The sequence below is a fragment of the Cnephaeus nilssonii genome (genome assembly GCF_951640355.1).
Source record: "Cnephaeus nilssonii genome assembly, chromosome: 16".
Classification (NCBI taxonomy): Eukaryota; Metazoa; Chordata; class Mammalia; order Chiroptera; family Vespertilionidae; genus Cnephaeus; species Cnephaeus nilssonii.
Window position 1 is genome coordinate 39,306,824 of NC_137087.1, and position 12,958 is coordinate 39,319,781.

General features: G+C 37.5%; 1 protein-coding gene across 5 annotated transcripts in view; it reads right to left on the reverse strand.

Moving 5' to 3' along the window:
- LOC307112730 (protein FRA10AC1) overlaps window positions 1-12,958 on the reverse strand; it is a 509,765-nt gene that overhangs the window by 9,158 nt on the left and 487,649 nt on the right. For all 5 annotated transcript variants that reach the window (XM_079793657.1, XM_079793660.1, XM_079793659.1 and 2 more), the window contains 4 exons: window positions 10,330-10,375; window positions 8,068-8,181; window positions 6,924-6,966; window positions 3,935-4,053 (listed from right to left, as the gene is read on the reverse strand). In XM_079793657.1, the coding sequence (XP_079649783.1) occupies window positions 3,935-4,053; window positions 6,924-6,966; window positions 8,068-8,181; window positions 10,330-10,375 (322 nt within the window). The remainder of the gene's footprint in view (window positions 1-3,934; window positions 4,054-6,923; window positions 6,967-8,067; window positions 8,182-10,329; window positions 10,376-12,958) is intronic.

Sequence of the window (12,958 nt, forward strand, 5' to 3'; positions counted from 1 at the left end):
ATCTCCCTAATTAAAATGTTAGGTTCTTTGCAGGGACAGTTTATGCCTTCATATGGACTGGAATACCTAGCACAAAGCTTAAAAAATAATGAATACCTGTAAAAAAATCTCATGTTACTAAAAAAAAAAAAACAACAACAAAAAAAACAACAAAAAACAAACCCAACCCCATAGAGTCACTACAATAGAACCACTACTTTATACAGATGTTGAATATCTGAAACCTGTACAAATAAATACTTATTTTTCAAAATACTTTTCCAAAGATCCTATACAGGTGAGAATTCTCAGTAATTGAAAAATCACATGTACAATTATGTCATAAAACTAAAATATTCAGTTCTACAATGGTTATCCAGAGAATTCTTCCAAAAGAGTCTACTGAAATGTGTAACAGGGACTTAACCTTACCTGAAGAGTGGGGTGAAGGGTGTCAGAAAAGGCCTTTCCAAGGAACTGAGCTTGGGAATGGGGTGGTGGTGGGAGGGGAAGATCCTGAAGTTTCTGTCAAGTCAGTCTACCTAAGTTCTGCTCATACCTGCCAAAGCAGACTGGTCCTCAAAGTCAAGCTATTGATCTGTCTTTCTTACACATCCTCTCCATTCACCCAGCCACCTAGCCATCCAATTATTCATCTATCCATTCATCTAAACATCCACTTATGTAACAGTAACCTGAGCTATGGGAATAGATGGGATCGTACAGGAAGATCAGAGAGAGAGAAGGAAGTTCTATAACAGCCTGAGCAACTCCAATATCTAAGGGTAAGACCAAGGAGGAACGGTAGTAAAAAAAGATGAGGAGAGGCCAGGAAGACAGGAAGGAAATCAAAAAGTAGATTGTTTTGAGAAGGAGTGTCAACAGTCTAAATGCAGCTGTGATATTAAGCATTTATTAATTGCTATTTAAGTTTGGGCCAAATTAAGGTGGTCTAACAAGAGAGTATCACATCAAGATCAATCTAGTTCCAGAGCGTTCCAATAAGAAGATATTAAAGAGTTCTACATGGTTTTCCTATTAAGTTTGCTAAAAAGTCATTTTCTACTTTATATCACCTAAGCTGGAAAAAAAAAAAAAAAGAACTATCTCTTGTACTCTCTGCTATCAAAGATACTCTAAAAAAATAAGAAAAGATAATTCAGTTCCACTCTGTTTGGTTTTCTTTCCCTGAACTTGCCTGAAACAATGTTCAAAATCTTTCATTTTCCCATTCTTTATGCCTAGCATGTGCTAATGGGTGCTGGGGATATAGCAATGAACAGCAGACAGAATTCCTGCTCTCTTTGGGCTTTTATGCAATTGTCATATGTGTAATGAAGGAAAAGTTCTGGGGCTGTGATATCATTATAAATGGGAGTTCTAATTCAGGTCCATGATTAGGGATGGAGTCAGGAAATGATCCCTGAGGAAGTGACATTTAAGCTTAGACCTGAAGGATGAGTTAGGATGGGACTGGGAGTTTTAGGAAGAGAGGAAATAGTGTTTATGTAGTCCCTACATTTAAAAAAGTTTGGAATTTCCAGAAACGAAAAGGCTCTATGAGTAAAGTATGAAAGTGAGGTAGAGAGTGGTGAGAAACAAGCCTTGTACACAAGACTAGAGGCCTGATGCACAAATTCGTACATCAGTGGGGTCCCTCGGCCTGGCCTGTGGGATCGGGCCGAAACTGGCTCTCGGACATCCCCCAAGGGGTCCTGGATTGTGAGAGGGCACAGGCCAGGCCGAGGGACCCCACTGGTGCATGATCAGGGCCGGGGAGGGACGCGTGAAGTTGGCCAGCCGGGGAGGGACCGCAGGTGGGCTCCAGGGCGTGTCCAGCCCTTTTTGCTCAGTTCCGATCAGCCAGACCCCAGCAGCAAGCTAACCTATAGGTCGGAGCGTCTGCCCCCTGGTGGTCAGTGCACATCATAGTGACTGGTTGACCGGTCAACTGTCTGCCCCCTGGTGGTCAGTGCATGTCATAGCAACTGGTCAACCAATTGACTGTCTGCCCCCTGGTGGTGAGTGCACATCATAGTGAGGGGTTGAGCGTCCTTAGCATATCATTAGCATATTATGCTTTGATTGGCTGAACGGACGACTGGGCGACCGGACACTTAGCATAGTAGGCTTTTATTATATAGGATTACTTAGAGCCTTTGGGCTTTGTCCAGGATTTTGGTTGTTATCCAAGAACAAGAGGATATCACTGCATTATGGCAAACAGATTAAGAGGAGAGAAGGTGGGAAGTCAAAACAGTAAAGAAACCAGTAAGCCTAGATGAGAAAACATGGTAGTTTGAACTAGGGTAGAGAGAATTTGAGAAATATATACCCTGGGGGTAAAGTTGATAGAATTTGGTGACTAGTTAAACATAAATAATGAAAAGAAAAAAAAAAGTTAGCATCAAGGATAATGCCTAGGTTTCTGATATTATTTGGGTTAACAGAGATGTCTACCATCTACTGAAATATGGAACACTGAAGAAAAAATATTTATAAGGAAGACCACATGCATGGTGCAACCCATCCCCGATCCATGTATCCAGTTACCTAATTATCTGTTTTGAAGGTAATGAATAAATTTTTACAAGGGGTTAGTTCTTCTTTAATTTGGAATATGCAGTGATTAACATGGTATCATACTATGATATGAATGCAACAATATTATATAATACAATAACGAATGCAACAAAATTTTCAAATATTTTACTAGAACATAAGAGTATATAAATTTTTTTAAAAGCTCAAATGCTATTTTCACATTTATTAATTAAAATTTATTTTAGAGTTAATGATTAAGATAGAGACAAAAAGGCATTCTGGTTTGAATACCATTTCTCAACAAACAATAGAATAATAGTATTTTCATTTCAATCTATCAATTTTATCAAGCCTAAACGGGGTAACACTAGATGCTTAAATATAGCATAATATGCAAGCAGAAGGGGGAAAAAATGCATGTAAGAATGTAACCTAGCTAAAGATCTTCACAGCTGAAGCAAGGGAGCCCTCTCCTGTTCAAGTATTTATTAACATTGGACTGAATCTAATTCAATCTACCATTATCTACCTAATTTAAGTCTGAATCACTCTAAGTTGTAGCCAATCTGATTCTATTAGGGACTGAAAAAGCAATTAGCAGTAACCTTCATAATAGCTAATTATGTGGCAAGTACCAAGCAAACTGCTTACATGTATTATCTCATTTCAACTTCTGAACAATTCTTTGAGCTAGATACTATTATTATCATGACCATTTTACACATTAAGAAATGAAGGCTTAGAAAGCCTAAGAATTGCAGAGGAAGAATTGATGAATTTGAATTTAATAATTATTTACTCAGTGTATGTGCACAGCACCATGCTAGATTCTGATGACACATTATATCAATCTCTATCATTTCAAGAAGGTCATAAGCTAGTGAGAAAATCAGACCATAATTGAAATCAGTGTTATAATTTTATACTGACTTATAGATTATGTATTATCCTAAAGCAGCGGTTGCCAACCGGTGGTCCGCAGACCCGAAAGGTTGGCGACTGCTGTTTTAAAGTGTTAAAAGTGCCTTTCAGATTACTTGATTCTCCACAATAAGCTCAAGCTGTACAGAGGCTAGATAGTAACAACACCCCTACTTACATAAGAAAAGTAAAACTCAAGAAGTTCAGTAACTTGCTCAAGGTAACAAGACTTTAAATGACAAATCCAGAAATTAGAAGGCTTTTTGCAAAATATTATACCATCTGCCAAAAAATGAATCAAAACCAATCTTGTTCTTGAAACTCCTATTACTATAAATTCATATCTAAATTCTCCAATCAGATTCCTTTCAACAACTATAAAAGAGAATTCTAAACGTATTCACCAATTACATTCTACATTTGAAACATATGGAAGACACACTTCATTTTCAGAAATGTGAGTAGATATAGTATCCTAATTCCCCTTTACCTTTGTCCTTTTTCTTAGAGGTCCCTTCTTCAGGAGATAATCTGGATTTTTTATGTGGTGACTCTTCACAATCTTTTTTGATTCTGTCCTTCCTTTTTTTGGACTTAACTTCTTTTCTCCTTTATGTTGAACAATATAAAATTAAAGTTAACTTTTTTCAATTGACCTTTACAAAAATTAAAACCAATGAGGAAAAAAAAATCAGTAAAGTACTTCCTTAAATGAGACTATAAATATTTTAGGTTAGTATATTATTTAGGACAATTCTGTAAGATAATAATGCCTGAAAATTCTGAGACAAAAATTATTGTTTTTAAGTTCTATATACAAATCTAGTAAATATAAATCATACTTTCACTGATTTCCTTCTTTTTATATTCTATTTAGCTACTTAAAAGAAAATTACAAAACAAATCTCATTTCCCTTCAAATAATTCATTATCTACCTACACTTTGAAAAACAAATACAACAAAAAGAATCCACTGGTGACAGTTCTACACGACCAATAAATAGAAAATTCTCTTGAGAATTAACGAATATACAGAGTTGGGCAAAAGTAGCTTTACAGTTGTTCATATGGAAAATAATGCAACAATCCTATATAATAAAGAGGTAATATGCAAATTGACCATCACTCCAATACACAAGATGGCCACCCCCATGTGTTCAAAGATGGCCGCCCCCATGTGGACACAAGATGACTGCCACAAGATGGCTGGCAGGGCAGGGCAGTTGTGGGTGATCAGGCCAGCAGGGGAGGACAGTTGGGAGGGACCAGGCCTGCAAGGGAGGGCAGTTGGAGTGATCAGGCCTGCAGGGGAGGGCAGTTGGGAGGGACATGGCCTGCAGGGGAGGGAAGTTGGGGGTGATCAGGCCTGCAGGGGAGGGTATTGGGGGTACTAGGCCTGCAGGGGAGAGCAGTTGGGGGTGACCAGGCCTGCAGGGCAGGACAATTAGGGGTGACCAGGCCAGCAAGGGAGGGCAGTTAGGGGTGACCAGGCTGGCAGGGTAGGGCAGTTAGGGGCAATCGAGCCAGCAGGGGAGCAATTAGGTGTCGATCAGGCTGGCAGGGGAGTGCTTAGGGGGTGATCAGGCTGGCAGGCAGAAACGGTTAGGGGCAATCAGTCAGGCAGGCAGTCAAGCAGTTGGAAGCCAGCAGTCCTGGATTGTGTGAGCAATGTCCGACTGCTCTCTGGGATCTGGCCTAAAAGGGCAGTCAGACATCCCTCGAGGGGTCTCATATTGGAGAGGGTGCAGGCTGGGCTGAGGGACACACATACCTCCCCCCCGCCCCATGCACGAATTTCGTGCACCGGGCCTCTAGTAAATATATAAGAATAAACTGTTTCACGTACTCACAACTGTAAACCTACTTTTGCCACACCCTTTAGTAAAACTATTATAGAATGAGGGTGAAAGGACGTATTGTTAACTCATATGTCTACTTTAGACCATTTATCCTTTTACTACTGTAGCTTTATTTCTTCTGGGTCAGGTATACAAGGTTATAGATACCATGGTTGTCAAGCAATTGATTTTAATTGGTGAAGAAAGAAATATTTAATAGGAAAAGGTGAGAATGCTGAAACTCAGACAGAGAAAGGAAGATGAAGAGACAGCAGAGAGCATTACTTTTAAGAAACTTATTAGACTTTGCAAAAATTAAGGTTTGTATGTCAAATGTTGTATAATACTATTTAAGACAATAATCATTTTTTACTTCTCATAAGAATCATTGCAAGTTTGAAACAAAGCTTGAAAGTTAAGGTCAAATAAAAGTCTTTGATATTGTTCAGTATCATTGATACAGAGGGAAAATAATGGTTTAGGCCCGTGGTCGGCAAACTGTGGCTCGCGAGCCACATGCGGCTCTTTGGCCTCTTGAGGGTGGCTCTTCCACAAAATACCACGGCCTGGGCGAGTCTATTTTGAAGAAGTGGTGTTAGAAGAAGTTTAAGTTTAAAAATTTTGGCTCTCAAAAGAAATTTCAATCATTGTACTGCTGATATTTGGCTCTGTTGACTAATGAGTTTTCCAACCACTGGTTTAGGCTAGTCAAGTAAACAAAAAATTCTGCTAATTTTAAAAATAAAAATATATATATTATGTAATATTTATTTTTAATATTTAATCGCTAAAATACTAGATAGGGCACATTTATAATATAGCTGATTTTAAAATTAATATACTAACTTTGCTATTTTATAAAGCTGTAGAATCTTACTCTTAGACTTTCAATTGTTATTCAGAACATGAAACCTGACCACCACAACCCTGAGAGGTCACACTGATTTTGTCTGAACATCTTCAATGCTAGGGACTCCACTATGTTTAACTTACCATATACCAGGCACTTCCATGTAATCACCATAATAACCTTAGTACCCTAATTTTTAGAGATGATAAAATTTAGTCTCACAGAGGTTAAGTGCTCATGAAGATGACTAATAAGTGGAGTAGCTGAGAGGAATACATAGGGGTCTGATTTCAAAGCCCATAATCTTATATCTACTGCACTTTGCAGAATACTGATAACCCTCACCTACTCAATATGCAGACACATTCTAGTTCATTCGGTAGAAACCTGATTTTAACATAGAAGTTTATAATCCTTTGCTATGAATGACAAACTCCAATTAAAACACTGTTTAAATGAGACATAAAGAATCACATTATGAAGATCTGTTTTATAATACAGTTTCTAAGAATATCATGGTATCTGAACATTGACTCCAAACTAAAAGTTCTAGGATTTATCTACCATCCTATACAAGCCTTCACATTTAAAACTGGTTGGCTAGATTAAGGCACCATGAATTTCCATTCCAGTTCTCTCGTGTATGTGGCCATAAAGTGATGCCGATATTCTATATAATCAACTAATTAAACCATCAACCCTTCAAATCTACATTTAAATATTCAGTGCAGATAAGTGACTATGTCCAAGACTACTAACCCTTAAAAATAGCATTTTAAAAGATAAATTACCTGTGATGAAAATTTAATTTAAAGGAACATTCTTGGCATAATCCTAAAAAAAAAAAAGGAAAAAAGTCACACTGCTGAATGTGAATAACTGCACCTTTAGTATTATAATTCTCATTTTCCCTTATATTCTTTTACGATGAGAGGAAACAAAGCTGAAAAAGCAATACAATTCTTTCCATATTTTATTTATATATATATATATATATATATATATATATATATATATAAAATAAGAATAATATTAGAATGCTTGAGGAATTGAAATTCTAACATTACTTTAGAAAAATGTGCCCTCAATTTATTCTAAAAGCAATAGGCAGCATTAATGTGTATCTCACATCAAAGATACCTGATAATAATAATAGTGAAGCACTCCAGGAGTTTTCAAATGGAAGAGGGCTGTTCAAAAAGTTCTACAACTTTTGTCTTAATCTCAGTTCACACTAGTTGACTTTTCCTCATGAGCAAGCACTTCTAGGAGGAACTCAGAAACCAGTCTGTACTGGTGTGTCTTAAGTAGCATACAGGGAAATTTATGACTTCTTTCTGGAATAAGCAGAACACTCTGAGGGTACATTTATTTAGGTCCTAGAGAAGGCTGTGAATATGGTGAAGAGAAGCTGACATAATACTAGCTTAGGGGTAAAAACAAAGAATAACAGATTCTAAAACATGCATATTAAGAGAAACTACTATATTCTGGGATGTAACCCTAAGCTTTTAAGACTGATATCAAGAACAATTATGCCTTCCTAAAACTTTTTCTTTATTGACACAAAGAGTGTATTTATTATTATCCCCACCACAACAATAGCTACCAGCTAATGCGAGATTGTACAGTGCCTTTCCTGATACTATACATTTCACTCTGCATTGGTGACGTTCTCAAGTTAATGAGAAGAGGTCTTCACTTTACCAATGGCATTACATTTAACATTAGAACTGTTTCACCTAAATGTCACCAGATTGCTGAGAATACTAAAATGTTTGGCTCAAACACTGTTTGTGACTTTGGGAAGCTCTGAGAAAAAGGGCACTTACAGGAAGAAACATTAAAATTTTGAATTGAGTCTTAAATTAGTCCATACATTTTAAAATCTAAATTATTAGATAAACTTTGAAGAAATGAATCTAGTCAACTTACTTAATTTAACAAGTGCATTTCTCTTTTCACCATGCTCAATATAACCAAAATTAACTTCCCAACTCTTTAAGTTGTCTTTTTTATCACAGTATTTATTTCCACAGAAAAACTGGCCTGCAAAAAAGGAAGGAATTATTAACTATGATAGGTGTGACGATATTCTATCTAATCTGGTATTACTGCTGAAATTTACTCTTAACATACATAAATTTTTAGTTCTACAAAGCAGCATTAATAAACTGACCACAATAATTATAATACGTTCAACAAATGTGTATACAAGTATCAATTTTAAAAGATGAAAGAACTGTTTAAAAAAAAAAAAATCAGTCCTAGTTGGTTTGACTCAGTGGATAGAGCATTATTGGCCTGGGGACTGAAGGGTCCCGGGTTCAATTCCAGTCAAGGGCACATGCTTGGGTTGTGGGCTCAATCCCCAGTACGGGGAGTGCAGGAGGCAGCTGATCAATGATTCTCTCTTATAATTGACTAGAGGCCCAGTGCACGAAATTTGTGCACGGGGGGGGGGGGGGGGGAGGGGTATCCCTCAGCCCAGCCTGCACCCTCTCCAATCTGGGATCCCTCTCACAATCCAGGACTGCTGGCTCCCAACTGTTCGCCTGCCTGCCTGCCTGCCTGATTGCCCCTAACTGCTTCTGCCTGCCAGCCTGATTACCCCCTAACCACTCCCATGCCAGCCAGATCGATGCCTAACTGCTCCCCTGCAAGCCTGATTGCCCCAACTGCCCTCCCCTGATGGCCTGGTCACCTTAACTGCCCTCCCTTGCCAGCCTGGTTGCCCCTAACTGCCCTCCCCTGCAGGCCCGGTCACCCGTAACTCCCCTCCCTTGCCAGCCTGGTCGCCCCTAACTGCCCTCCCCTGCTGGCCTGGTCACCCCTAACTGCCCTCCCCTGCAGTCCTGGTCGCCCCCAACTGCCCTCCCCTGCCAGCCTGGTCGCCTCTAACTGCCCTCCCCTGAAGGCCTGGGTTCCTCCCAACTGTCCTCCCTTGCAGGCCTGATTGCCCCCAACTGCCCTCCCTTGCAGGCCTGGTCCCCGCCCCCCCAACTGCCTTCCCCTGCTGGCCTGATCGCCCACAACTTCCCTCCCCTGCCGGCCATCTTGTGTCCACATGGGGGTGGCCATCTTTGACCACATGGGGGCGGCCATCTTGTGTGTTGGAGTGATGGTCAATTTGCATATTACCTCTTTATTATATAGGATGTTTCTAACTCTCTCTCCCTCTCCCTTCCTCTCTGAAATCAATAAAATATATATATTTTTAAAAATTCAGTCACAGCCATGGTCAGTGTGACTCAGTTGGTTGGAGTGTCTTCCCATGCACCAAAAGGTTGTGGGTTCGATTCCCAGTCAGGGCACAGACTGAGGTTGTGGGTTCAATCACCAGTTGGGGTGCGTGCGGCAGGCAACAGATCAATACTTCTTTCTCCAAAATCAATTTTTTAAAATTGATTAAAAAAAATAAGTCACAGAATTTTTGCTCAATAGATAGACTGTTTATATTTACAGACAGAGTTTTAGTGTCCCTGTTAGGGAATCATATACTTTGGAAAATGGTAATACTGAAAGAGTATATATTCTCACTAATACCATAAAAGAATAAATATATTTTCCAAAATACACATACATCTGGGTGAATCCTTTTCAAAATTTAATAATATTATTATAATTGATATTTTTAAGTATTAACATAATGGCATTTATTTTAGATATCAGCATAAAATGGCATTAAAAGCACATTTAAAAATGCTAGCACTTTGAGATGAAGTAGATAGAATAAGTAACCAAATCCAATGCTCTAAATTTTAGAATAACTTGACACTAAAATCAATACCACATTATCATATCCATTGTACATTAAAACCTTCTGCAAAAAAGGACTAATACTGATGATCCAAGATGGGGGTGGGGGGGGAAAGAAATCAAAGATTATTAACTTTGACAGTCAAGTATTCGCCAGTTGATATTTAACTTTAGATTTAAATTTTTAATTCTAAACATTTTCTACTTATCCTCAATTGAATATTCTAAAAGCAAAAATTCTAAAGGTAAAAATCTAAAGCATTAATTATTTTGACCTCTGCTAGATATACATCATGAGTATACCTTCTTTAATTTTACTTTTGTGGGTAATTATTCACTGTATACATTAGGAATAATCTTACCCAATGATTTAAACTCAATAATATAACAAAATAACCTTATCCTATTAAAATATAAAATTTTAAAGAAAAGAATTACCTTTTCCTGAAATTACTTCTTTTTCTACTCTCCACCTAAATCCAAACTGACAAGAAAAAACATTACATTTATGCCAGAGTAAATTTAAACATTATTTAAATTGTATGTAAATCTAAACCTGGAGACAACAATTGACATAATGACATTTATTAACCTAAAAATAAAACTAATTCCCATTATCATAGCTTTTCTCTCCTTATAGGATTCCAGGTAATTAAAAATACATTTGAACAATTACCAATTTATCTGTTAAGGAACAATCTTCTTTACTTTTAAAAGTTATAGATGCCAGGCCAAAAGATACCTAAATTAATTATGTGTGTGTGTGTATAGATAGATCGGTATCTCCTATGACTGACAGAAGACAGAAAACGAGGGTATGGGACAGGAAAGAAGCGCAAAAGTGTGCAGCCTTTGGCGTCACACGGTTTAGATTTACTTCTTAGCTCTACCACTTAACAGCTATTTAATACACTTGTTCCTGTTTCCTCATTAGTAAAGTAGAAGTAATACAAGCATCTACCTCAAATAATACATATAAAATATTTAGAATTGTACCTGGTATATATTATACCACCGGTTAGCACGCTATGGCCCATAGGCCTGCTGCCTATTTTTATAAAGTTTTACTGAAACACAACCACACGATTCACTCATGTGGCTCTTTTCCCACTACAACAGTATAGTCATAAACAGGAGAGAGTAATGGTACCAGTTTGGAATCCTAAATACGACTTTGTTTTTTGACTAAAAATGATTTTTCTCCACTGCTTTTTAATATCTTTCACATTCATAAGCTAATTTACCATAATTCTAGTAATGGTGTAGTTTCTACTCAGTTTACTTTTACAATAGTTAAAAGTTCAGTTCCAGAATATGCAGACCCAAAGCAAGCTCTACCATTTGTTAAACAGTTCTGTGACCTTGGGAAAGTAACTTAACTTCTCAATCTAGTCTTATTTCCTTGTTATAAAAATCCTACTCTCATAGGTTGTTGTGTTATTTTTTTAAATCAACTATTATTTGAATTAGGCAATTTTGTTGTTGTTGTTTGTTAATCCTCACCTGAGGATATTTTCTCCATTGATTTTCAGAGTGAGTGGAAGGAAGGGGGAGAGAGAGAGAGAGAAACATCGATGTGAGAGAGACACATCAATTGGTTGCCTGCCCTGACCTGGGGATGGAGCCTGCAACCCAGGTACATGCCCTTGACCAGAACTGAATCCGAGACCATTCAGTCAGTTGGCCAATGCTCCAACCACTGAACCAAACCGGCTAAGGCAGGCAATTTTGTATTTTAAGTAAAAATAAGGGCACAAAATATTTCAAAATATTATGATTAAAACCCAAAGGAAATATCTTCCCAGTCCAAGAAAAGAGAAATAAAAAATTCAAAATAACTTTATTTTTAAACTCATACATGTACCAGTATGTGAGGATTGCTTTCCATCCAACATATATTGGGATGTCTACTGAAGCACAGTCAAATGTGTAATATAATAGTTTACAAACTTTATCTTTCATTCATTAATCTATTCAACAAAAAAATTATTAAGCAACTACTTATTGGGCTTAGCACTCTGAGGATAAAAAGTGGTTATTAAAAGCGACAACTGCAAATTTCCTCATATGAATGATTTAGAGGTTTTGTCTCGATGTTTTTACATTCTTTCCTGAAGATATAAATTTTCCTGCTAATACATTGGATTAAACACTGGAGTTACTCAGGGCTTGGTGCTGAGCCTCTTCTTCTCACTCTACCTTCTAGCACAAAGAGCTCACACATGCAAGCAATAAGAGAAAAGGATCTTAACTTCCTGACGACACAAGGTTCGATGCCATCTACTTAAACTGAACTTCTAGTTCATTTATGCCAATGTTCTTTGGGAGTGCTTGCTGTTCTCCTCAGCTGAATCTAATCCTAACTGATGCAATGCTCTAACCAAATTCTCAATGATGAAAGGAAAAAAACAACAAAGAAGGAAATGGAGGTGTGGGACAAAGGTTGGAATTCACTAAAAATACCCTAACTAACTATTATATATGGTAGGCACTGAGCTAGGAGCTGGTTAATTGAAAAACGAATAAAACACTGTCTTTGGGTAAATAAAATATGAGAAAATGCATTCTACCAAGGAAATCAAAAGTACTACTCTGTCTCCAACACCTCAAACATGGTATGCCAAAACACAGTCATTATCTTCCCCCCCAAAAAAAGATACCCTCTTGTGTGGGGCAAAGGGTAGATGGGAAATCTCTGTATCTTCCCCTCAATTTGGCTAACTTAAAACTGCTATAAAAAAGAATAAACTTATTTTTTTTAAAAGATCACTCTCCCTCCATATTTCCTATTTCTCTAGTATTCACACTCAAAACATGCAAGTCGTATCTGATTTCTTTTTGCACTAACCCTTGTTCTTACTATTCATCATGTTCTAATAGGAAAATATAATTTGTTTTAAGATTATCCTCTCTAAAGTATGATTTCCAGTAATATACTGTGGAGAATACAAATATTTAATTATTCACTAAGTACACATTCTTCCCTTAACTGGACTATAGGTTTGGTGTGTTGTTTTTTTGAAGGGCAGACACCATGTGTTAATCCACAATACCTAGCCTAGTCCTC